Source organism: Aotus nancymaae, unplaced genomic scaffold (genome assembly GCF_030222135.1).
Source record: "Aotus nancymaae isolate 86718 unplaced genomic scaffold, 86718_ANA_hifiasm-v0.15.2.pri h1tg000040l, whole genome shotgun sequence".
Classification (NCBI taxonomy): Eukaryota; Metazoa; Chordata; class Mammalia; order Primates; family Aotidae; genus Aotus; species Aotus nancymaae.
The window spans coordinates 50,205,355-50,232,121 of NW_026988454.1; the positions used below are offsets into that span (position 1 = coordinate 50,205,355).

The 26,767-nt window shown below is 37.4% G+C and overlaps 1 protein-coding gene and 1 long non-coding RNA gene across 2 annotated transcripts in view; one reads left to right on the forward strand and one right to left on the reverse strand.

Moving 5' to 3' along the window:
* Positions 1-26,767, forward strand: part of ROS1 (ROS proto-oncogene 1, receptor tyrosine kinase) — a 132,930-nt gene that overhangs the window by 99,624 nt on the left and 6,539 nt on the right. Inside the window, exons 36-43 of the mRNA XM_064360761.1 lie at positions 2,481-2,616; positions 3,816-3,978; positions 5,579-5,643; positions 6,554-6,683; positions 13,146-13,243; positions 13,966-14,166; positions 15,313-15,447; positions 22,770-22,933. Coding sequence (XP_064216831.1) covers positions 2,481-2,616; positions 3,816-3,978; positions 5,579-5,643; positions 6,554-6,683; positions 13,146-13,243; positions 13,966-14,166; positions 15,313-15,447; positions 22,770-22,933 — 1,092 coding nt within the window. The remainder of the gene's footprint in view (positions 1-2,480; positions 2,617-3,815; positions 3,979-5,578; positions 5,644-6,553; positions 6,684-13,145; positions 13,244-13,965; positions 14,167-15,312; positions 15,448-22,769; positions 22,934-26,767) is intronic.
* LOC135268337 (uncharacterized) overlaps positions 1-26,767 on the reverse strand; it is a 60,308-nt gene that overhangs the window by 15,475 nt on the left and 18,066 nt on the right. The window contains exon 3 of the long non-coding RNA XR_010336630.1: positions 13,166-13,296. This is a non-coding gene — a long non-coding RNA (uncharacterized LOC135268337). The remainder of the gene's footprint in view (positions 1-13,165; positions 13,297-26,767) is intronic.

Here is a 26,767-nt window from a genome sequence, read left to right on the forward strand (position 1 = left end):
TTGCAGAAGATCCATTTCTGGCTTGTGGGATCCACTCTTGCTTTCAGACATCTGATTTGCTTATTTCAAATCCCTGCTCATTTACAAATGACCAGGAAAGCAGAAAAATTAGGTGAGGTAGACAGAAAGCTATTTTTTAATAAGAAGATTTACTTTAATGATGATAAAATGCAGTGACAACCTCAAAGGAATGGTCAAGTATTAGACTTTTAGTTATCATGGTGATCATACATTCTTGTTTATTTCAGTTTCAGCACAAATATTAACAGCATTTTCTTTCAGTCCTCAAACTGTCCAGTTTTGGCTTATAAGATATATGGTCCCCTGTCTATTGCTAATATTGAGAGTTCCCAACACACTGAATCATTAAAAGAAGGGCATGATTCTTACCAGAAAAGAACACTCAAACACATATTAAGAAAGTTGTGGCTTATTTTGTTCACAAATAGGGGTAAGCTACAAGGGAAAGTTAATGGAAAAGTCAAACATAAAGTTGAACTCTCAGGATAAATAAAGCCAACACTTTACTGTGCTCTAAATCTTTATTTTTTTTCTGCAAACTGCTTGGAGTCACGATCTATATGAGAGAACTTTGAAGCTTAATTTGAGATTTTTTTTTTCAAAGGTTCTACCCAGACAATATGTGAAACTCTTTCAGCAAACTTGGAAAGCTAAAAATTTCAGCTGACCCTGCCAGGATTTTAACCTGTGGTTCCAGAGAGTCTAAGTATTGCACAGCTGATGTTTGTGCCACTAAGCCAGCCCCTCCAGAATTACGCATATGACTGCAGTATATTTGGCAGTTGGCATATAGGCTTGACTGCTTGTCTGCTTTCCTACTGGGAAGGAGTATTACACGAAGAATCCCTCGGCTGACCTTTGCTTGCTTTCTTGTACATCATCATTGTTAAAACCCATAACTCTAGTGGATGAACATGAGATAATTTCAGACAACCTATTGTGCTTCCAAGACATCCTATGGATATCTGACTTTCTCAGGACTTAAAGGTCTTTATTCCTGTTTGAAAATTCACGAATTTTTGAGTCTAGCTAAGCTAATTCAGTTCTTTGCTTTTAGCAGCAGTGCATGTGGTTTTACTAGTAAGAGTGTGTGCGTGCATGAGAAAAGATTGAGTCATTAAAATAACAGAAAGTCTCAATTATTTTAAAATTTGTATCTTGCTGAGGGCACTCAACAGTTATACTAAAATTAAGACAGTTTTAAAAATGAGTGTCGACATCCTTTGCTTCTGAGTGGTCATATCTAATGGACAACATTAGTCTTCTGCTTCTGCTGGGAGTAGAGGGAAATGTAAGCCTGTAAAATACAGCTGTTGGCCTCAGGAGCTTGCCATTTAATGAGGGAGGTAAGACATGCCTGTGTGGAAAGATAAATAGCAAGATATGTGTTAAATAATAACAAAAGTCAATAGTAGATGAAATAAACAAGACAGTGCATAGGGTGAGCGCTCACGGAGAGGCACAATTGGTCTTTGAAGTTCAGATATGAAAGATCAGCAGAAGTTGCAGAGGTTTCAGAAGGCATCATTGAGGATGTGGGCTTACACTGGGCATTTAAAAGTGAAGCAAGGTGGTGAGAATGTTTCAAGTATGAAAAATTAATTTAGTAAAGGTACTTGTGATCTTTCATTGTGTAGTTCCTCAAATTGAATTTCATGTGAATAAAACTTTAATTTCTTGAGTACGGAAGCTACTGTGGAATTAAGTTTAAATTTTAATGATCATCTCTTGAAGCACACTTGCTGTTTTCAACTTCTGAGCCAATATTCCAGTACAGATGAATGATCTTATTGGCATAATTATATTTTCATATTAAAAAATAACATTTTCTTTTTTATCATAAAACTAATACTGCTTATTATATAAAGAAGACAATACAAATCACTCATGATTCTACAACTAGGGCAGGCAACTGCTAACATTTGGTAAGCTTCTTTCCGATACTTTTTTCTACATATTTGAGTGTGCATATATGAACAACAAAGATATACACTCTTGTACTCTGCAAAAAAAAAAAAAAAAAATTGCCATTACACTGAAAGCATTTCCTTTTCTACTGAGGAGTATAACCTGGATATGACTAAACTCAAAAATGAATTTGTTTCACTAATGATTATGTTTGTTTTTATTTATTTTGACTCAAGTTTATGGGTGATTTTGACAAATTAGTTTTAATATTAAGATACTTTAATTTGTTTATAACAGTAAGAAATACATTAAACTTTAAGAAGTGAGATTAAAAGTGATGTAGTATGATTTGTGTGCTTTTATATGGCTTTTTACTGGGATTTAATTAGTTTTTTTATGAGCATATTTTAAAATCAAATTATGAAAAGTTCTATAACTATTCTATCAATAATGTTCTTACATAAAAACATTTAAAATGCACTGTTAACATTTCCAAAGAAATAAAGAAGCAATATTTTACTTTGTAAATTATGTCATTTTTTTCTCTATAGTCTGGCATAGAAGATTAAAGACTCGAAAAAGCGCCAGGGAAGGGCCGACAGTGCTTATTAACGAAGACCAAGAGTTGGCTGAACTGCGAGGTCTGGCAGCCGGAGTAGGCCTGGCTAATGCCTGCTATGCGATACAGTACGTAGCTTTGGCCGTCATTATGGAGCACCTAGGCAAAGGGTGGGCAACAGCAACGAGAGTGCCTATGAATTCCGCATTGCCCAGGACTGTCATGGTTTCTACCCATTTTTCTGGCATAATTATTAATAACTTCCTCTTCCACTCTCAAATGTGGAATGGATGGCAAATTATGTGGTTGTAAGAAAAATACAGAAAAGTCCATTATTTTCCAGTGTTTTATCATGTAGCTCAAAAACAGATGAAAGAAGGAGAAAAATGCTACATTGACGAGAATAGATGATAACATGGTTGGTTCACCTGGGGGCAGTGTTTGAGAGGAGAGGAGTTTCAGGAACCTTGTGTACATGGTCAGCCTTAAGTCAGTCTTACTCCATTTCAGAAGGTGTATAATGATTGCCCACAAAACCTTCTTAAGACAGATAAATTTTGAACTTTTGTTGTCATTATAATTAAGGAAGATATTCAAGTGTCTTATGCAAAGGTTTATTATATTAGGATCTATGCAAAAAGGACTTACATGGTCATAGGCCTTGCTTTCAGAAATGTATAATGCAAGGTGTAAAAACAAAGGATTTGAAGTAGACACAAAGGTGATCTAAATCAGCTGTTTAGAGGTGACTTTCCTTTGAGCAAATATCTGCTACTCAAGATTCTCCATTCAAAATTGAAAGCATTTTTAATATAGCAGCTTTCCCCCACCTTGTAGTGTTCCAAGTGAGAAACTTGGCTTTCTAAAAGGTAACCCTATGGTGATGGGGGTGATATTTTTTGGTCATAGTAAATTTTGTTTTGTATAAGATGTCACATGTGTCAAATAGTTAAAAGAAAAGCTTATAAACCCAGATACATTTGTACTAATTTGCAATAGCTTTTTACACAAATTGGTAATCTGAAGAAGTTAATATCTACTAATTTCGACACAGCAAGTAACAATAAAAGTCTTGAGACAATGCATACGCGTGTATGTTTTTATCGGAATTAAGTGGACTATCATGCTCTGTCTGGGTAAAAGGTGGTAGTATAGAAAAGTATATTAGGAGCACAAAGCTCCACATCACCACGTCACATAGAACACACAGTGCCACAAAGCCATGAGATATTTCTTTCTCTCTCAAGCACAATTACCAATACCAACACAAATTTGTATACCCTATGTATGTGGAGGGTGGGGAGACAACAATGTTGCTATTTTACAGTACTCTTCCAACGCAAGAGGAGATTGAAAATCTTCCTGCCTTCCCTCGGGAGAAACTGACTCTGCGTCTCTTGCTGGGAAGTGGAGCCTTTGGAGAAGTGTATGAAGGAAGAGCAGTGGACATCTTAGGTGTTGGAAGTGGTGAAATCAAAGTAGCAGTGAAGGTAATGTGGATCTTAGAACTCCTTGAGATATTATATCACCATATCTACAAGGACTGACATGGATATAATTATAATAAAAGTTGAGTGCTATTTGTTGAAAAGGGGGCTGGTAGAATGTCGAAGCCTATCCATAGCTATAGAAATCACATTTTAAAGAAGCATTTCCTACATAGGTACACTGTCTGTAATCAACAATCTCCAGGGTTTGCATTACCTCTAAGGCTACTAATTAGCTAAGACCCATCAATCATTTTCCTTCAAACATACCATAAGAGAACCGGAGCTGTAAAACACATTCTTAAGGTACTAGACCAAGGGTTAGCAAACCTTTCCTTAAATGGGCAGATAGTAAATATTTTAGACTTGCTGGCCATACAGACTCTGCTGTTGTATTGTCATAGACAATATGTAAATAAATGAGTGTGGCTATGTACCAATAAAATATGAACACCCAAATTTGAATTTGATATCATTTTCATATGTTATGAAATAGTAGTATTCTTTTGACTTTTTCAACCATTTAAAAATGGAAAAACGATTTTCAGATCATAGGCTATACAAAAAGAGGTAACAGTCTGGATTTGGCCCACAGGCTGTAGTTTGTCAGTCTCAGACTACATGATTATTTATCATGGTGTATTTAATGTATTTTTAAGGAAGCACTGGATATACTGTTATATTTTTGCAAAACTTTCCTTTGATAAAGGGAGGATGAATCTTTTATGTCATTGAGCAGTATCCTGATCTCTGCTTTTTAGAAATATACTGCTTTGAGGGTGAGCTATACAACTAGGTAAGTTGGCAAAATCCTCTCTGCTTCCAAATGATGCAATTTAAAAGTTCTTTAACTTACTCCTGCCTTCACTGTTTTAAATAAATGTTTATTTCTCACATAACAAGATGACTGCTGGCTTTGGTTCAGGCTAGCGTGTCAGGTCAGAGCCAGTATCTCTGAAATTTTCTTGGCTATTGTTCATGCTTGCTGCCTCATTGTTCCAAGATGGCTGCCAAAGAAGCAAGCATCACATTTTCATTCAGGCCAGGGAGAGGGGGAAAGATGATGGGAAATGTACATGTGCAGGAAGGCAAAAGTCTTCAAAGCTCCCTCCCTGCCTCAGCAGTTTTTCTCTTATATACCATTGACCATCACTGAGTTGTATGACCACCCCAATTTCCAATGGAGGCTGGAGAATTTCAGAACACAGTTTTCATTGTTAGCTTTGATCAACTGCTTGGGACTGGGAACCTTACCTCCAAGAAATAAATTGAACCAAGGAGACAGGGGAAACGTATTGAGAAAAAAAATTTGAAAATTAAGAAATTGACCTAAACAACAAAACTTGGTCTCTTAAAATTTCTACCTTTTGGAGGAACATTGTGTAAATATTACTAGACATTTTTATTTTGCATATTCTTCTACTAGCAATAACAGGAGGTAACATTTGAAAGGTTTACATAATACATTCACATGCTTTATCTACGATCTGTTTCCAGCTTTCAGGGTAGATATTATAAAACAAACAGAACAATCTCCATTAACCCACTGAGCTCACAGAAATGTTTGCTATACTGATTCCTGACTTGTTTTTATGTTGCACAGACTTTGAAGAAGGGTTCCACAGACCAGGAGAAGATTGAATTTCTGAAGGAGGCACATCTAATGAGGTAGTTCTGAAATAATTTTCTCTTGATATGGGTAAGAAGTTTTAAGTCTGCTTGACTTATTTTTAACATCCAAAATGGCCTGACATAATAGATCATGCCGAAAACAAACATGGTTCAAACATTTAAATGGAACTACATCTGCAGAGCAAGTAGTTTATAGAAATCAGTTTTCTAAGCCTGGGTATAGGTACTTCTCAGGCAAAAGGTTATCCTTTCTTTTGTCTTCAACAAGGAGAATGTTTTGCAAGTGACTTCTGAAACGTTTGGCTTTTGACATGCTTGTGTTCATCTAAATGTGTGATAATGGTCAAGTATACCCAGTAAGAACGAGTTCTCTCAAATGCTGTAATGTCAATGAAAATATCCCTTGTCTTAATAAAGTTGTCTGCAACTATGAGTTTGTGGTCATAAAAACTGCTCAATCACATCTTAAAGGGAAGACTTGAGGCAGTGGTTGATTGGGTCTCAAGCTCTGGCTTCCAAGTATTAGGTTAGGACTTACTTGGTTTAATGTCTTGAGAAAACTGTTTAGCTAAACCTGCATTTCTGAGTTGTTTTCCTGAAAGGGAGAGGATATATTTCATGCCTGTAATGACCCAAAGCACAATGTTTTACAATATCTTTTCAAGGAGGCTACTAGTTAAAATCGCTTTCTTTTCCAAAATATGCTTAATATAAATGTTATTTCTTGTAAAAACCAACCTATTTTATCCATACTCACGGCCACTAGGGGTTGCCGTATTACCTCCTTAAGGTAAGCACACAAACCAGTATTTGGAAAAGGAAGCGTTAGAGACAGTCAGGGATTTTGAAGGAAACTATTGATAAAGGATTGCTGTGCCCCATGAAGAGTCCAAGGGGCTAGGACTCCTGCCTCTGTCACGTCATCCTGTGTCTTTCCACCTTTCAGCAGGTTTAATCATCCCAACATTCTGAAGCAGCTTGGAGTTTGTCTGCTGAATGAACCCCAATACATTATCCTGGAACTGATGGAAGGAGGAGACCTTCTTACCTATTTGCGTAAAGCACGCATGACAACGGTAGGCAGCTGGGATCTAAATATTGGTTTGATACTGCAAATGCCCTATAATTCCCTATTAATTTTCTTTAAATTTAATAGACTGCAGTGGTAAAACCTTAGAAGACTTTTACAGAAAAAAATTTTCTATTTCCTTCATGTTAGATTTTGACAATCAGAACCCTTGGTTAACATTCTGGCATTTTCTGATCATGTGACCTTGAGCCTGCTTTTAGTATTTAATGGGAGAATAAGACCCTCGTTGCCAGAATCACGTTTTTCTGGAGCACAGGGATCATGTGGAGTTGGAAAGCCATATCTCTATACTTAATCTATATGCCTGTCTGTCCCAAATTATATTTCCAGTCCTGATGTCTTTACTGAGTACAGACTTGTATGTTCCTCTCTAGTTGACATATCTATTTGGATTTTAGTAGGCATCTCAAACATATTTTGCCCCAAACAGAGCTCTTGATTTTGTACATCCTTCCCTACCCCACCCATCTAGTTCCTTGCTTTCAAATATTTCCCTACATCCATGCTAACAAGCTCTGTCTGCAAAACACAGCCATAGTCCTTCTTCTTTTGTATCCCTGGCACCTGGAGCAGTGGGTGGCATATTATGAGCCCTGAAAATACTGTGGAATAGCTGACAGGGCCAGGGGTGACTACCTGCGGGAACCTACTTTATACCTTAGATGAAAGCACCTGAAATAAGGCAAGTCACCAAAGTTTAAATCTGGTGGATTTAAAACATTTCTTTTTCTATCACAGTAAACATCTTATAGCTAAAAATTTAAAACGTGTGACAAAGCATATAGTGAAAAACAGAAGCCCCATGCACTGCCTCATTCCCACCTCTCAGGCCAGCACATATATTCTGGTATTTACTTCCAAGCTCCTAAATAGTCTGCTCATGCTGACACATGTTGATTTTTCAATTTAGGGTAAATTGCCCACTATGGAAGAAGAGGATTTAACTCTTTTAGACTTCCTCATAATATACCTGTCCAACCCCCACCATGCTATACACAGGAAAACTTTGCCTGCCCCGTCTTCCGACAGTTATCACAATTTGCAGATAAACCACCCTTCCAGGTTTGCATTATTGGAACTACTTAGTTATTATTATTATTTTTTGGAGCTGAATTATCCAAATGTTACCATTGTAAGTTTTTTTTCCTTGGACTAGTTTAATAAATACCTCTTTTTTTATTTTAATTTTTTATATATGTAAACTCCTCGACTGAATTGTAACACTTTTCTCAATATGGTTAACAGTATCAGATTATCCAGTGCTTAATTTTTTCTTGGACACTTCCTTCCTGGAAACAGTGTGCATGCTTGTGCTCTAGGATAGCTACACAGCTGCTGTGGTAGGGGTTTCCTTCACCCTTGCTCTGGGAATTTCCCTCAACTCTTGTCCATGTGGGGCTTTTTCCTTTTATCTCATGATTTTTTGTCTATTTGTTTTAGAAAAGAGAAAGCATGCATGTGCAGCAAAAATCTGCTTTTTAAAAAATTTTTTGAGAAAATGTCCTTTATTTTTCCCTCACACTTAGTTGACAATTTGACTGAACTTTTACATTGAAACCTTTTTTTTTTTTTCTTTTTGAAACAGAGTCTTGTTGCTCTGTTGCCCAGGCTGGAGTGCAGTGGCATGATCTTGGCTCACTGCAACCTCTTCCTCACTGGTTCAAGCAATTCCCTGTGACAGAAAGTGATTGAATCGCTACTTTTTTTGTTTGTTTTTTGAAATACAGTCTTGCTATGTCGCCCAGGTTGGAGTGCAGTGGTGCAATCTTGGCTCACTGCAACCTTTGCCTCCCAGGTTCAAGCAATTCTCCTGCCTCAATCTCCCAAGTAGCTGGGACTACAGGTGTCTGGCTAATTTTTGTATTTTTGTAGAGATGGGGTTTCACCATCTTGGCCAGGCTGGTCTTAAACTCCTGACCTCGTGATCCACCCATCTCATCCTCCCAAAGTGTTGGGATTACAGGCGTGAGCCACCGCGCCTGGCTGGAAAACTGTTCATCTAACAGATAAAGCCATTACATCTTTGTTTCCTAGCTTCTACAGTTGCCAGTAAGAATTCTCATGCCATTCTGATTCCTGAACTTATTATCAGTAGTCTGCTTTTTGCCTCCTCCCCTTCAAAAATTTGAGGAAAGTTTTATCTGTGGTACTGTTACTTATAAGAGTACTTATAAGAAAATTAACAGTTACTTTGCTAATCATTCCCTCCAGTTCCAGGATTTTTTTTTCATTGTTTCTTTGATAATCAATAAAATTCCTTATTCCCTCTATTTCTCTGTTCTAGAAATCCTGTTATAATGGACTGCTTTTTTCATCTTCTTATTCTATTACCTGCTCTCTCCTATTTTCTAGCTTTTGTCATTTTGCTTTCTATTTTGATAGATTTCCTCAACTTTGTCCCCTGATCCTTTTGTAGAATTAAAAATTTTTGTTACCATATTTTAATTCTTCACAGACTTGTTTGTATTTTGCCTGCATTTTAAAATAATATTCTGGTTTTGTTCACAGATGCAAAATTGTACTCATCTTTTTTTAGGATATTAATTATGTTTTTCAAAAAGCGTTAATTTGCTTCCTGAATTGTCTTGGCTTCCTTGTTCCTCTTTGTTTTGGAATCTGATTCGATGTGAGAATCTTTCTCAAATGTTCAGTATTCTTGGCTGGTTTCATATTTAATCATGAGCCTTACAAAATGATGGGAACCTATGTGTCCAAGGAAGCTTCCTTTTGGTGTTAGGTGGGACCCTGCTCTTCCACTGGGGGTCCTCCAGTGTCAGTAACTGAATCTCTTCCCTGACATATGCCAGTTTAACCTCAGAGGAAATTGCTCATTTCTTCTCTGGGCAGTAAATGCCTGATACATCAACTCAGGGCGTTTAGAGGGGGCTGGAGGTCTCAAGGCTCAGTATGTGGACTGTCACTTAATTTCAATTCTCCGCATTTTAGTACAGTGCCTCAGTGCGACTGGTAGTATCTCTGAACTTAGAGTTATTTTGGTTCAGATTTCTGTTGTCTGTTTGTTTCCTACAGACAAAAGACTTCATCTGTGGTAGAGGAATCTATGACTTAGTTAGGCCTTAAATAACCTAAACATTCTTCTTGCTTTCAGTCCTTCTCATCCCTGTATTCAGGGCTGCCTGCTGCCTCCCATTCTGAAGACTTCTGGGGTTCCATAGTGAAAAACAGCTCAATTCTTGCCTCTATTTTCTGTGGGCAGTCAGCTTTCATCTCTCTTGGCTCTGCTAAATTACCACTCCTCCATTTGCTTTCCCTCTTCTAGAATGCTTTGTATGCCATGTCAGTTCTCCTGACATTTGATTTGCGCTTGTGAAATTATGAAAACTTTCCCTGTACTGCCATGCTAGTAAGGTTTGGGAAAAGAGTGGAACTAAAAATGCACATATTCAATCTCTCATCTAAACAATAAATTTAATCTGTGGATTTGTCTTATTTTGTGGTGGGGCTGGGGGTAAGAAAAGAGAAGAGAGGATGAAAAAGGATGGACTGAAATACACATGGATCTATTTTTTCCAAATCACTTTGATTCATCCAGGATCCTGATGTTTATAAAGATTGGTTCTCAAATGCACTCCAGTTGTTCCGCAGCCTTTTCTGGTGGCTGCCAAAGACAGCTTCCAGGGCCTCGTCTCCACTGCTGCAACCATAGAGATGTCATTAGGTGCTGAGGCAGAATAAGGGCCTGAGGCCTATGGGAGCCACCACAAATGCTCGCCCTCATGCTGAGTTCATTTGAGGCCAGCCTCTCTCCACATGGGATGCTCAGAGGCACCATACCAGAAGAACCAGCAGAAGCCTTTTTCTCTCTCTCCCGGCATTCAAGGACTGTTTAGTTGGGTTGAATGCCTAAGAATTGACTGCAACTAGGCCCAGAAAGCTTAGTCTAGTCCTTTGCTTTGAGGATTCAGTTTCTTCATCAACAAATGAAATATTTAATCAAAAGCTTCCTAAATCTCCTTGTCACATTTTTTTTTGAGACAGAGGCTTGCTCTGTGGCCCAAGTTGAAGTACAGTGGCATGATCTTGGCTAACTGCAACCTCTGCCTCCCAAGTTTAAGCAATTCTCCTGCCTCAGCCTCCTGAGAAGCTGGGACTACAGACATGTGCTACCATGCCCAGATAAATTTTTTTTTGTGTATATATATATATATGTATGTATATATTTTTAGTAGAAGTGTGGTTTCACCATGTTGGCCAGGCTGGTCTCGAACTCCTGGCCTCAAGTGATCTGCCTGCTTTGGCTCCCCAAACTGCTGGGATTACAGGTGTGAGCTACCACACCTGGCCTTAACTTTTGTTAAAAGGATTGTATTAAGATAGAAAAAAGCAAAACAAACAAACAAAAAACTGTCAAATACGAGTATTCAGTAAATGTGCTGCCTTCCAGGTAAAATTCAGTTCACCAAATTTTTGCTGGGTGTTTACTATACGGCAATGAAGGATGTGGCTCTTGCACTTAAGGGACTTGCTACATGGTAGAGATGTAAGTCGCACATAAATAATCCACTTAAAGTAGGAAGTAGGTGGACTCATTAGAGTGCAGTGGAGAATATACTGCAGAAGCCCAGAGGAAGGAGACATGATTTTCAACTGAGGAAAGCTGAGGGGCTTCATGGAAGAGGTCTTCTGATTCAGACACAACCAAAGCGGGAAGTAGAACAGTAGCTGAACTCTACTTTCCCACTGAGTTATGAAAGGCTTTGACTAGGGATAGACTGAAATCAAAGTTTGATATGTCTTAAGTGTTTAACAAGAGATAACAGGTGGTAAGTCCAGGGTAGCATCTACAGTCAAGGAAACCCAACATGGAGTGATGAGGTATCCCAAGAGGTTGACACATGGGATATCAGAAGGAGGGAACAGTCAGAGATCCAAGCAGGCAGGCAGCATTACGAAAATCTGTCAGCAGGGAACAGGGCACTAGCCACCAGAATGAAGTTCCGGAGTAAGACCCCAGGCCTGGAGAAAGTCTTCACAGGTAGAGTAGATTTTGCCAAGTGCAGAGGAGGGTTCCATTTACACAGGAGCCAGTGAACCATTCAAGACATCCAGCAGAGACTCAGACACAGGCAAAGAGACAGTGGACCTGAATAAGGTTGGAGGGGCATTGATTTGGGAGTAAGGTCAGAGCCTAGTTATTAGCTGTAGGTGTGGTTGAGCAGGATCATGGCAATAGTGAGCCCAGAACATCAGGATTATTCCTAGTTTGGGGGCAAGAGATAAACTTCTCAGGGGAGGTAGGGAGAACAGCACTTAAGCGCATTTGTTTTTAAGAAATTAAGGAACTTGGAGGTTGGGAATCATTTGAGATACTCAGCTAAGGCTGCGGATAGAAATCAGGAAACAGGAGGACATTCCGGGAGAAAAAACGATAGCAGGAATAAAGAAGACAGGCTGAGAAATGCAGGGTAGGTATAAGGAACTGCAAGTGGACCAGCATAACTGAAGCACAGATTGAGAGAGGAGAAACAATTGGAAATTGGTAGACTTGGAGAGAGGCTGGTGCAGCCTGAGGGTGCTGTGGAGGCTGTGCTCAGGTATTTATAATAGACTCCACAGGAAGTGGGTCACAACAAAGCAAGCTAATGAAAGCAAAGGAGGCTGGAGACACGGGAAATTTTTGAATCCATCAGATTAGGGATGACAATGGCTTGAACCAGGGTAATTGCAGGGCAATGGAAAGAGGCAAACAGTGTAGGAATATAGCTTCAGGGCAGGAACTTTGATTGGTACTAATAAAAACTTCAACTGGCTTTTTTTCAGAAATCAGTGCAACCAGTACAGGCTCAAGTGTATATTTGTACCGGCTCTCTTAGATGAGAGGAGTAATTTGGAACCTTGAAATAGGGTATTGCTAGCAATTTATACGGGGCTGGTATGAGAAACAAGCCCATTGTCATGACTGACAAAACAGAGTGCCATTGGGTCAGTAATTAAACCAACTAGCACTAAATAACTGATCATTATTACCACTTATGAGAGCAGCAACTGTTAAGTGCTTGTGTTCCACCAACCATATATTGTAACTTACTTGAGTCTTGCAATGTCAGTATTATCACCCATTTTACATATGAGAAATTTGCTTAGTGAGTTAAGTAACTTTAGCAAGTTCACACAACTAGTAAGTACCAGAACTAGGTTTCACATCTTGATCTGTCTGACCTGACACCTGGAGGTCTCTCCAATGAAAATTCCATATTGCCTCTACTTCCTAAACATAGCCATCATTTATTTATATATATTTGCATAGAAAACATAAGCTTGTTTTCCTCTATGTTTGAATTCTTATAACTATAACTAAATATCCCTTTTAAATATCAGATACATACATGTATAAGCATATACATGTATTTACTTATATTCACACATACATGTATATATTGCATGCAAACTAGAAAACTACCTGTAATTTTTCCTTCATTTCTTACAGTTTTATGGTCCTTTACTCACCTTGGTTGACCTCATAGACCTGTGTGTAGATATTTCAAAAGGCTGTGTCTACTTGGAGCAGATGCACTTCATTCACAGGTACACTTTTTTTCTGGATACAGGGTTATTATGGATATTGGCACAATAGTCACCTGTAGTGTGGGTAAAGCACACAAGATAATTAAACATTTTAATTCCTTCAAAATAGCAATAATTTTAATAAAGCATCTCTTTTATAAATCATTCTACTATAAAGACACATGCACACGTGTTTATTGCAGCACTATTTACAATACTAAAGACTTGTAACCAACCCAAATGCCCATCAGTGATAGACTGGATAAAGAAAATGTGGCACGTATACACCATGGAATACTATGTAGCCATAAATAACAAATGAGCTCATGTCCTTTGCAGGAACATGGATGAAGCCAGAAACCATTATTTTCAGCAAACTAACATACGAACAGAAAACCAAACACCGCATGTTTTCACTCATAAATGGGAGTTAACAATGAGAACACATGGACTCAGGGAGAGGATATCATACACCAGGGCCTGTCAGGGGTGGAGGGCAAGGAGAAGGAGAACTTAGGAAAAATATCTAATACATGTGGGGCTTTAAATGTAAATGATGGGTTGATAGGTGCAGCAAACTACCATGGCACATGTATACCTATGTAACAAACATTACATTCAGCACATGCGTCCCAAAACTTAAAGAAAAAAAAGCCTCTCTTCTTTACAGACCTACTAGGGTTGCCTATTTGATTTCTGGAATTTTATCGTTATTATTTTATTAAATATAACTTCTGCTATAGGGATCTGGCAGCTCGAAATTGCCTTGTTTCTGTGAAAGACTATACCAGTCCACGGATAGTGAAGATTGGGGACTTTGGACTCGCTAGGGACATCTATAAAAATGATTACTATAGAAAGAGAGGGGAAGGCCTGCTCCCTGTTCGGTGGATGGCTCCAGAAAGTTTGATGGATGGAATCTTCACTACTCACTCTGATGTATGGTAAGTTTAATGGGACACAGAGTAATGCTGACAGAATCATCAGACCTTAGAGGGGATTTTAAAAGGACATCTAATCTTGCTTTTTTAATGTGTGAGAGAGATTAAGTGATTTGCCTCAAGCTAAAGTGAGAGTTGGTGGTTATGGTGGGACTATTCCTGGGTCTCAGTAGTTCATGCTCCTCCCTGAATTAGTTTTGTTATGAAATAGATAGATTTAATTTAAATATTTTATTACATTCCAAAGATGTAAAAGCATATGACTAATAGGAATTAATACTTAGGAATTAATGTCCAAGTGTGCACCCAAATGACTACTATTTGGGAATGTTTGGTCATTAATTTATCGTAAACTTTAAATCATGGATTTCAAAAAGATTAGGACACTGGGGAGATTTGGATGTCTCTTTATTATTTGAATAACACCCCTTATTTTTGTTTGTTGACTCCCAACTTTTGAATAGAACAGCTCAAAATGTAAAGGTTTATTCAATGACTTTTAAGTTGGGCTGGCCCTAGGCAAAATTAGGGATGAAATAAAATGTCTCAGTGCTGCCAATTTTTAGTCATGCCTTCCCTCTCAGTGTTTACTGGCACTGTATCCCCTGCAAGCTTAGGAGGAAAATGCTGAAATGCTTTTGTGCTCACCCTTATGTGTGTCTGCATGTCGATGTTCTAAAAGTCTAAGATAATGGAGTCCTAAAGTAGGGTTTCAGACAGGGAGAGAAACAGACTATGAGTGTGTGTATACATGTATGTACCTATGTGTGCATGCATGTGTGTGTGTGCATGTGTTTCTGTGTGTGCATGCACGTGTGTGTGTTTCTGTGTGTGCATGTGTGTGTGGATGTGCATATATGTGAGCATGCATATGAGTCTGTGTCTCTGTCTCTGTGTGTGCACATGTGTGCCTCCTTCAAGCCTTCCTATCACCCTATCACCTTTGAAGTAGTTTCTTATATGCAGTGTCTTGTTCTACTTTTTCTTAAGATCAGTCTGCTTTTATATCTCCCATTTGCCTTTTATGAGGCCAATAATACTCCAAAAAAGTAGACCCTGCTAGCCCCAGGAAAAATGTTGTTGGAGAAACTACTGTAAACCTGGTGTTTGTAATAAGTATAATTAAAGCAAACTTTCTAATATTCTTAGGTCTTTTGGAATTCTGATTTGGGAGATTTTAACTCTTGGCCATCAGCCTTATCCAGCTCATTCAAATCTTGATGTTTTAAACTATGTGCAAACAGGAGGGAGACTGGAGCCACCAAGAAATTGTCCTGATGATCTGTAAGTTAATTATGTTACCATAAGCGCCCCCAAAACAAAAACATGTGCACATACAATCTTTGGTCTCTTGGTACAGTTTAATTGTTAAAATAAAAATTGGAACTTACATATTTGTATATTCCACATAAAATATAAATTCATTGTGTCAGTTTATGAATACATTATGGTTTCTTTTTATTTGTATATACACATGATATTTCACTGAGAAACAAAATTTTGGAGAGTATAATATATTTATACTTCTGGTTAAGTGAATTCTAATAAATAAAAGCGCTCTGTGTGTGTGTGTGTGAGAGAGAGAGTATACACACACATACACCTTTTATTTTGGGAGATCTGATTTGACTAGTATCTTAATCTACATATTAAAAGATTCTACTAAATATGAACATATTGTTTAAAAGTTGGATTGCCTTTGTTGATATAGCTGATGTTGACTGGTAGGAAAAAGTATTACTAAAAGTTACACAGGTTATGATCTGTTTACGAGCTTAAAAAAATGACTAAGTATTATAACTTTAGCGAATCCTGGCCATTATTGAATTCTAATAGTGATTTCTCAGAAGAGTGAGTGACTTTGAATCAAATTATAAGGAAAAAAGTTTTTATTCTGAGTATTAATCTGCCTCCTTGTGGAAAATCTCAGCAGAAATATTGAGTCTTGACAACTTTTTCCAAGAATTGTCTTATCCAAGAAGTTTCTAAAAGAGCAAAGAAGTATGAACTCTGTATGTGCACTATAGCATGCCAAGGATTGTATGGATTACAGAGGTGTTTAAACCAGGGACCCAGCTCTTCAGCATCTTAGAATGTGTTTTGAATGAAAAGGCACCCACACGGAGCAGTTAGATGCCAAGCCAACATGTAATAAAGTGCTAAACTGTGTGGTACAGACAAGTGCAAAAGGAATTAGCAGTATGCGGATGCACACCATGGTTGTACTGCCTTGACTATGCTGTGTTATTTAGAGGATTATTCAGACTTGAGCCAAAAGATGATTAAGAGCTGGGCACCTTAGTTGGATGTTGTACTGGTGAATGTTTTTGTATGATTTAAATCTTCCAGCTAGAAGATGACTGGAATCATTGCTTGTTCTGATTTAGCTTAATGGTCTCTGGGATATTTATAGGGAGATAAGATGCACACACATCTGACCAAATTTGGAAATAGTGCCTAAAAAATGATTCATAATGATTTTGGGGAAAATGGGGAAAATTATATAAATTAAGGATAATAAATTATACAAAATTTGAAAATCTTTCATGTAGGGCTTAAGAAAAAAGCCCAGGATAAATACAAAATAAATTTTAAGTAATTACAAACTAATCCCTGTTTTGCGTCTCTTACATGTCAAACACTCAGAATTTTTGCCAGAATTTCAGTTGCACAAAATTTTCCTTATGCTGTTAGAATGTTATCTGGCTTATTCTACTCTCTCCCCAAGGGTTAACGTGCATCATCACAATCATGCAATATTTTTGGATAGGCTCCTTAGAAACTGATCACTAAACTATCAATTTTGACTGATATGTTTGATTATTTTGTTTGAGGCAGGGAGGTTAATAACAAATTGCTGTATTGTGGAGCAGCAAAATGTAGACACGTTGAACTTCGCTCAATCTAAAGATATCAAAAATGCAACTAGAAGGAGGAAGGAGGAGTGCTAGAAAAGTATTCCTGATTATGAGTGGAAAAATATAATATGCTATAGTTTTATCTTAAATTATTTATTGATTGGGTTGCCCTTGTTTTAATAAAAATATAGTTTATTTGAAATGAAAATTTTCCATTGGTGGTTTCGAAGTTCATCTGAACGTCATTAATACAAATAAGCCATGCAGCAAGCCCTCCAAGTGCTGCAGGACTCTGACAAGCCCTGGGAAGGGTTAAAGATCCATTGCCAACCAGGAAAACAAGCTGGGCTAGGAAATGGAGATCTCAGCAATGCCATTCAATCTGGTCATGGCCTTAAGTTGTCATGATAAAGATTAACTACTCTCCTTAGAGTACAGAGGAAACTCGTATTTATTTGAAGCAGTTTTCTGAGATCACAGGCCCAGCTTAGGGGTTTGAAAGTCTGCACTGAGCCTTGCTACATCTTCCATTCACTGCTTAAATACTCAGCACCTGGATGCACTCCAGGTCAGATAAGCCCATAGATAGCTATGCTGTACTCAGCTATTAATGGAATGCCCGGTTCAGAGCATTCCTACCCTTCTCTCCATAGCCTGGGATGTATGATAGAAAGCCCAGTCATCAGGATTCTCTTCAGTTTTTAGTTTTCACAACAACTACACCACTCCTGAGAAGAAATAGGATCAAAGGGCAATCTACTTCAAGTGAGAGCTTTTTGGGGTTTTATAACAGATATGTTACAGTGGCAACTGGAATTACTGGAGAGTCCCTTGGTTGTAAGAAGCAACCACGGGAGAACACAGAGGTTCACCATCTTATTTTTACATCTTAAAAAATATGTACACCTAGAGACTAATTGGGTCTCTCCAGGTTAGGTATAATGAGTAAGGAAAATCTTGATGTCTGTATTTTATGTACTTTGTATAAATATCTGTAGAAACTTTTCCCTTTAATACTGAAAAACACTATGGTGTTTTCATGTACTGAAATTCAATTGCCTTCTGAATTCAAAGTCTTCAATATTCATAGAGACTAACACTGGATATAGCCAATGAGTCCTGTGCTATTTTGAAAAAAAAAGTTAAGGAAAAGAGTTGTAAGGGGTTTGCATGGTGAGTGGAACCTCTCTTAGCCAAATGAGATACTTCAAGTATAATGAGCATTTTTCTGGAGTCAAAACAAACAGCCCAGGTAAATTTTAACAAACTTGAAGGAACTGCAAATTTGTTTAGAGTAATATGTTTGAATATTTATAACTATAACTTGGCGCAAGCATATACTGCATGATACAGAATGGTGACAAGGGAATATTTGTAAGGGAAGATCCTCTATGCCAAGATAGTTTTCATTGTTAATTTACTTAAAAGATATAAGGAATACTTTTTTAGGATTATTAAAAGCTCTTAATTTCATTCCATTGCCAATTTATTGCTATTTGAGAACACGAGTTTTATTCTTTACTTTTAGATGACTATTTTTATATAGTCCCTCTTTTTTTAGTCTTCATTTATCCCTGGATCATGGAACAGAAAGGTTTTATATATTAACAGGTCAAATGTGTTTGTCATCAGAAAATTAAGTAGAGAGTAATGATTGGATTCAATGTAAATTAGAGCCTCCATAAATGAAAAAATTAGGAATTTCTGCTAATGAGGATTTCACAGTTTAAACAAGAGGCTGAACTTTTGGAGACAGAATAAGTGGGTGATATGCAAGTGACTAGGTGGCAGCTGTAAGGATGGTTTCTTTCTCCCCCCGCCTTCCTGCTCTCTGACCTCCTCTTCCTTCTTCCTTCCTTTCTCTCCTTCTAAATAATCTCCATTAAGGATCTTGATTTTTTTTTTGCAGAATAAAGCAGGTTATAAATAAGTATGGCAATGGCCCTTTTTTGTGAGGGATATATTCCAAGGCCCCCAGTGAATGCCTGAAACCAAGAATAATACCTGTATTAGTTTGTTCTCACACTGCTATCAGGAACTGGTAATTTATAAAGAAAGTGGGTAATTTATAAAGAGAACTGGGTAATCTATAAAGAAAAGAGGTTTAATTGGCTTGTGGTTTCACAGGCTCTACAGGAAGCATGGCTTGGGAGGCCTCAGGAAACTTACAATCATTACAGAGGGGGAAGCAGGCACAGTCTTTCACATGGCCAGAACAGGAGGAAGAGAGGGAACAGGAGGAAGAAAGAAGTAGATGCTACACACTTCCAAACCACCGGATCTCATAAGAACTCTATCACCAAAGCAGCAAGGGGGACATCTGCCCCTATGATTCAGTCACCTCCCACCAGGCCCCTCCTCCAACACTGGTGATACAGTTTGACAGGAGGTTGGGTGGGGACACAGAGCCAAATCATTTCAGTGCCCAACCTCAGGTATACTATGTTTTCTTGATCTGACAACCTAGTCAACTAATGAGTAGGTGGCATATACAGCATAGATATGCTGGACAAAGGGATAGTTTCATGTTTCAGGTTCATGTTTCATTACACTATTCAGAATGGAATACAATTTAAAACTTACGAATTGTTTACTTCTGGAATTTTTCATTTAATATTTTTGGATGGTTGACCTCAACTAACTGAAACCATAGAAAGCAAAACTGATAAGGAAGGACAACTGTAAAAACTTCTTAATTGAAATATGACCAACCTTGAGAGATTCTGTCTATGCCTTGGCAATATTTTTGAATCACGGCTTTATTTTCAAAAATAAAATGCTTCCTCTGGAGAATTATAATACTTCAATTTTTCCTCTCAACTGTGAGGACAACCCTTAGATTAATCATTAAAACACTATTTTTTTAATTCCGTGATCTGACATTGATTATAATATCTCATTTCAAAGTCTAATGATCCTTCATTGACATCTTTGTATCATCCCCATTTCTAAATGGCACAGGTTATAGAGAAATATGTAAAAGATTAGGTTGTCTTTTGGTTATTTCTCAGATATGATTTTCATTTAAAAAAATAGAGCCAATTTTGGTATTGTATACACAGTATGTAAATTCTTTGTAATACATATGAAGTCATCAGTTTAAAACAAAAACATTGAAACAGTCCAATATTAGTTTTCCCTGATATCATTTATTCTGATACAGAGTATCAACTCTGACCTGAGGCGCTTGTCAAGAAGCGAAATAAATGGAAGTGGAGTTTGCATGCCACATTAGAATGGAATGGAGATTGCATTATAATTCCCAAAATGGATACTGGCTATTGTAAATACAATACCTATAGTGATTTCTGGGCCATCGTTACCTAGTGATTATAATCTTGTTCTAGCTCCATAGGCATTACCTTAGTCCACACCATCATTATCTCTCACCTAGTCTTCTTTAATAGCTTCCAACCTGCCTCTTTGTGATTTATTGTCCACATATCTGCTAGAGTAATCCTTAAAAAAAAGTCTGCTTAAAAATCTTGAAAAGCTTCTCCTTGTAGTGTTGTAAAATCCAACTCCTTGCCTACCCTGTGAGACCTGCATGATCTCGCTTTCCTCCTTTGATCTCATCTCATCCTTTCCCCTCAGTGACTGCACTTCAGCGACACTGGCTTTCTTTCAGGTTCTAAAATGTACCAAGCTCTTTCCAAATTTAGGACTTTACACATGCTTTCCCCACTTGTAGTGTGTTCCCTGACTCCCATCCACACCCTATTCCCATGACTAGCATCTTATTTTCCTACAAAGTTCTTTGGCTTAAATGTCACCTCTTCAGAGGGACCTTCTGTAAGCAACTTTCCAAAACTGGTTCATGTTTATTAGAATTCTTGTTTGTTTTTATTATTACTTTGCAAAAACTTATAATTTGTAATTGTATATTTACTCATATAGTAGTACTAATGTTTTAAGTACCTCCCAATCTGTTTCTTTATCAATTGTCTCTCCCTGATTCTGATCTGCTATATAGCTCCAGAAAGTCAAAAAAGAGAGCAAATACCTGTTTATAGTAAGTCAGTACACTTGAAAACCAGGCTTGGAATATAGAGAGCATCTATATGCTAAAGATGCTCTCTAAAGTCCTTTGGCTCCTTGTTAATGTTTTAAGTACTAGGTTTAAATTTTATGTATAAAAACATACAATTTTATATAAGGATAGTAAAAAAAAAATGTAGTGGGTAGCGCCCTCATTTCTTCCAAGCCCTGGGGAAGTGTAGAAAGAAGAGAACTTGACAGAGGTGGGAGGGTGAGATACTGGTTATCTGGGTTCAGAAACCTCCTCTTCAGGCTTCAATTAGAAGAGATGGGTACCACCAAGGCCAACTGCTCACTCACCCCTAGTTTGGGAGAATTACAAGGAGATCATTGACTGGAGGGCTCTCACTTTTATGTGGGAGACCCAGCACTTGTACAGACGGAAAGGTCTAGCTGATGCTTCCAAACTTCCTTTGTTTCCTGTATTGTGTGAACATTTTGTTGAGAGCTAGAGATTCTGCCAAGAAGCACCCTGTGGGCATACAGCAGAAATAGGAATGGATTCCCTGGGCCTTGAGAGCATGTGCAGGACTTGATAGTGTCTGAGACTCCTACAGCTAGAGAGAGACCAGGGTGGACCACTTTAGTGGGGAAACATCAAAAGAATAGGTAAAGAATTCATAGACTATCAATAGGGGCTGATGCCTAGGCTGGATCAGATCAATCACTCCTTGTTGAATTCTGGATTAGTCACTGAGACTAACAAAGATCTGGAGAGCACAGTGGGGTTCAAAGGATTCTTCACTGTGCCTCTAGAAGTCACATAAGCCTCGTACCCAAAATATATCCTGACACTACCTTAGAAAGCAAGGCAGAGGGAGTGGGGATGGCCTGAAAATAAGAGAGCTTGGGTTACTATCCAGAAAAGATGGAATATTATTTAAACAGATTGTTTAAAATAGTGGGACTAAGTTATAAACAACATTGTACTAAATGATGTTACTTTTCTTCTGCTAGGTAGGGACTCTGAAAAAGACCTAGTTAATTATAAACAACATAAAAGAGTTATAATTTTTCTGCTCATATGAGTTGAGGTGTGATGAATTTTGCTTTTCTCTTATAATTACTATACATATCATCTGTGAGGATGAGAGTCACATGGCCATGTCCCTAGCTCCTGACATACTGCTGGCATAAAGTAAGTGTCCAAAATCTTTGCTGAGTAAATGAATGAATACTACTTAAGAGTGCTGCACAGATATTTCTTGGACAACCATTAAGGAAAAGATAATGTTTAATTAACCAACTATGAATGTCTGGGAAACTCAACCTCTTACTTAACCTGACTGTATCATGAGCAGTAGAAGCACTGGCATAAAATCTGATTTCTGCCTCTGGTTCTGTCACTAAATATCTGTGTGGAATGGAGTAAATCTTTTAAATCTCACCCTCTTCAACAATTTTTATAGTTATTAGTTTCTTTATGTGTTGAGTAGACATTTTTCAACCATCTACTTATCCATCTATTTATTTGGAAAAATAACTGTTGAAATAATGTCAGTTTTTCCAAAGAAAGGTGTTATTTAATAAACATAGTAATGTTACAAGCCACTCTTAAATAAGAAACCAAAGCCTTTGTTATGATTTGTTTACATTAATTGTGGAAAACTGGCAATGAATCAAATTCTTTCCTTTCTAAAATGACCCTACCTGGGTTATCAATAATTATAGCCAATCGCTATTTACTTTCCCATCTTTCTCCATATTTAGGTGGAATTTAATGATCCAGTGCTGGGCTCAAGAACCTGACCAAAGGCCTGCTTTTCATAGAATTCAAGACCAACTTCAGTTATTCAGAAATTTTTTCTTAAATAGTATTTATCAGTGCAGAGATGAAGCAAATACCAATGGAGTCACAAATGAAGGCTTTGAAGGTAAGTTTGATTCTTCAGAATATTCTAGTTTTCTCTCCACTGTGAACTGAACAAGGTTAAAATGGAATGTACACAGGAGGCATTTTAGGGTAGGCAGAAAGAATAATATACTGGCACCTTTGTCATCATAATTAGGTGTTTGTGGCATTCCTCTTGGAAAATTATTTGTATTATTAACTGAAAAAATAAAAAAATTTTCAATTTTAATTGAAAAACTGAAAAAATAAAGGATACTGCTATGGCCCCTGGATTTATAATCTAAGATAGTAAGGAGGAGAATTAACATGTTAAACTATATTTTCACGAGGTCCGTTCTCCTCCTCCTCTCTCCCGACACATCAGTGTGGACCTCAAGTATAGTGTTAATTATATACTCTTTGCTTATGGTACATTATCATCATTGGTTTGTGCAGGGCTCCTGTCCTGTTTGTTTGTTTAGTCATTTGATCCTCATATTCCTCACCTTTTCAACATCCTCCCTCCCCGTCGGGCAACCATTCTACCGTCTTTAGTGCATATCTTTTCATTTGTATGTTTTCCTGCAAAATGTATATTGCTTTTTATGCATGAAAGTTTTTTTTCTTGTTTCATTAAGCACTATGTTTTTAAGATCTATCCATGTTGCTAGGTATATATCTAATCCTTTGCTTCAAACTGATGCATAATTTTGCTATAATTATTGTAGTGGATCAGGTTTTGCTAAGATCTAGTCTGATTCTATGACTTTAGTATTTTGGTGATTAAGATAATAATCTTCTGGAAGCATTCTACTATGATGAACAGACGAAGCCTTTTAGTTAAATGTAAATAGACTTAAAACGCAGTAGTCACTTAATTCATTTCTAAAGTCACATTTACTGTATGTATGTCTAATTGGCTGCAGAAAAATGAATTTAAAGTATTTCTCTTTCAGCTGATCTAGAACTTCTTGTTATTAAAAGTTTGCAAGGTCCTTTGTTTATTTAAATGCAGATGTCCTTGCTTACAAATGAAGCTGGCAAGATGGACCACAACTTAGAATCTCTCAGAAATTAAGCTTCTTGCCATTTGCAGTGATTGATTATAAAACTGACAGTGCAGGTGAAACCTTTACCTTGAGAGCTTAGAGAGCTACTTGCACGCCCTTGATTAAAGAATGGTCCTCTTTTATCAGGGAAGGTCATCCTCTTCAACCCATTTTTCAACTTGAGGAGGGCTACATATGGAACAGTGGAGGAAGGGGACACTTGTGTAGCCAGGTATCAGCTGAATCAACCCTGGCGATCAGTGGGTGGCAGATGTTGAAGCCAGATTACCCTCACATGAGACCTTCACCTTAAGTGATGCACCTGACTAATAGCAGATAAAAAGAAGAAGCCCATGGACAGACATCTACTTGTCTATACTTCTTACTACATATTTTGGGTGACTTTGGGTCCATGATATGAACATAAAAGTCTGATCATGTAACTTCTTTAACACAAACTGCTAAGCGACAGATTGGAAAGGTCTGCACATGCCTTGGCCATGTGTCATAAAACTCTCATTAGAGTGAACCTTGTGAATAGTCTCACATTGTTTCTACTCACTATCATCCTGGACAGAACTGATTCTAAGAATGCCAATGGCAGAACACTTGGGAATTCTAGTATTTTCATGGTTTCGTGTCTTACATTTAAGTCTTTAATCCATCTTGAGTTAATTTTTTTATATAGTGAGAGATGAGTCCAGTTTCATTCTTCTGCATATGGCAATCCAATTTTTCCAGCACTATTTATTGAAAGGTGTATTTTTCTCCCCAGTGTGTGTTCTTGTTGACTTTGCCGAAGATCAGTTGGCTGTAAATATGTGACTTTATTTCTAGATTCTGTATTCTATTCCATTAAATTATGTTTATTTTTATACCAGTTACCATGCTGTTTGATTACTATAGCCTTGTAGTATTTTTAAAAATTTTTTTCATTTTTAATTTTTGTGGGTACACACATAGTAGATATATATATATATATTTATAGGGTACATGATATGTTTTGATACAGGCATGTAATGTGTAATAATAACATCATGGAGAATGGAGTGTCCACTCCCTCAAGCATTTATCCTTTGAGTTACAAACCAACTTTTCACTTTCAGTTATTTTAAAATGTACAATTAAATTGTTATTGACTATAGTTATCCTATTATGCTATCAAATATTAAGTCTTATTCATTCTTTCTACTTTTTGTACCCAATAACCATCCCCACCTGCCCCACCCAGTCCCTTGCTACCCTTTCCAGCTTCTGGTAACCATCCTTCTACTCTCTGTCTCCATGGGTTCAATTGTTTCGATATTTTTATTTCACAAATAAGTGAGAACATGAGATGTTTATCTTTCTGTGCCTGGCTTATTTTACTTAACATAATGATCTCCAGTTCCATCCATATTCTTGCAAATAAAAGGATCCCATTCTTTTTATGGCTGGATAGTACTCCACTGTACTGTATGTATATACCACATTTTCTTCATCCATTTATCTTTTTTTTTTTTTTTTTTTTGAGACAGAGTCTCACTCTGTTGCTCAGGCTGGAGAGCAATGGCAAGATCTCAGCTCACTGCAACCTCCTCCTTTCTGTTTCAAACGATTCTAATGCCTTGGCATTCTGAGTAGCTGGGACTACAGGCAGATGCCACCATGCCTGGCTAATTTTTAATTTTTTTTTTAGTAGATACCAGGTTTCACCATGTTGGCCAGCCTTGTCTGGAACTCCTGACCTCAAGTGATCCACCCACCTCAGTCTCCCAAAGTGCTGGGATTAGAGGCGTGAGCCACTGTGCCCGGCCTATCCATTTACCTACAGATGGACACTTAGATTGCTTCCAAATCTTAGCTATTGTAAACAGTACTGCAATGAACATGGGTGTGCAGATATCTATTTGATGTACTGATTTCCTTTCTTTTGGGCATATGCCCAGCAGTGATATTGTTGGATCAAATGGTAGCTCTGTTTTCAGTTTTTTGAGGAACCTCCAAACTGCTCTCCACAGTGATTGTACTAATTAACATTCCCACCAACAGTATATGAGGGTTCCCTTTCTCCACATCCTTGCTAGCATTTGTTATTGCCTCTCTTTTCAATGTAAGCCATTTTAACTTGACTGAGATGATATCTCAATGCAGTTTTGGTTTGCATTTCTCTGATGATCAATGATGTTGAGCATTTTTTCATATGCCTGTTTGCCATTTGTATTTCTTTTTATTAGAAATAGCTATTCAAATCTTTTGCCCATTGTTTTGATCAGACTATTAGCTTTTTTCCTATTCAGTTATTTGAGCTCCTTATGCATTCTGGTTATTAACCCCTTGTCAGATGGGTAGTTTGCAAATATTTTCTTACATTCTGTGGATTGTCCCCTCACTTTGTTAATTATTTCCTTCACTGTGCAGAAGCTTTTAAAATTTGATGTGATCCCATTTGTCTATTTTTGCTTTGATTGCCTGTGTTTGTGTGGTATTACTCAAGAAATTTTTGCCCCAACCGATGTTCTGGAGATTTTCCCCAGGGTTTTCTTGTAGTAGTTTTATGGTTTGAAGTCTTAGATTTAAATCTTCAATCCATTTTTATTTGATTTTTATATATGTAGAGAGATAGGGAATGAGTTTTATTCTTCTGCTTGTGGATATCCAGTTTTCCCAGCAGCATTTATTGAAAAGATTGTCTTTTCCCCAGTGTATGTTCTTGGCACATTTGTAAAAAATGAATTCACTGTTGGTGTGTGAATTTATTTCTGTGTTGTGTATTCTGTTCTTTTTTGTGGATGAATAGTGTTCAATTGTATATATGTACTGTTGGTCTATGTGTTGGTTTTTATGCC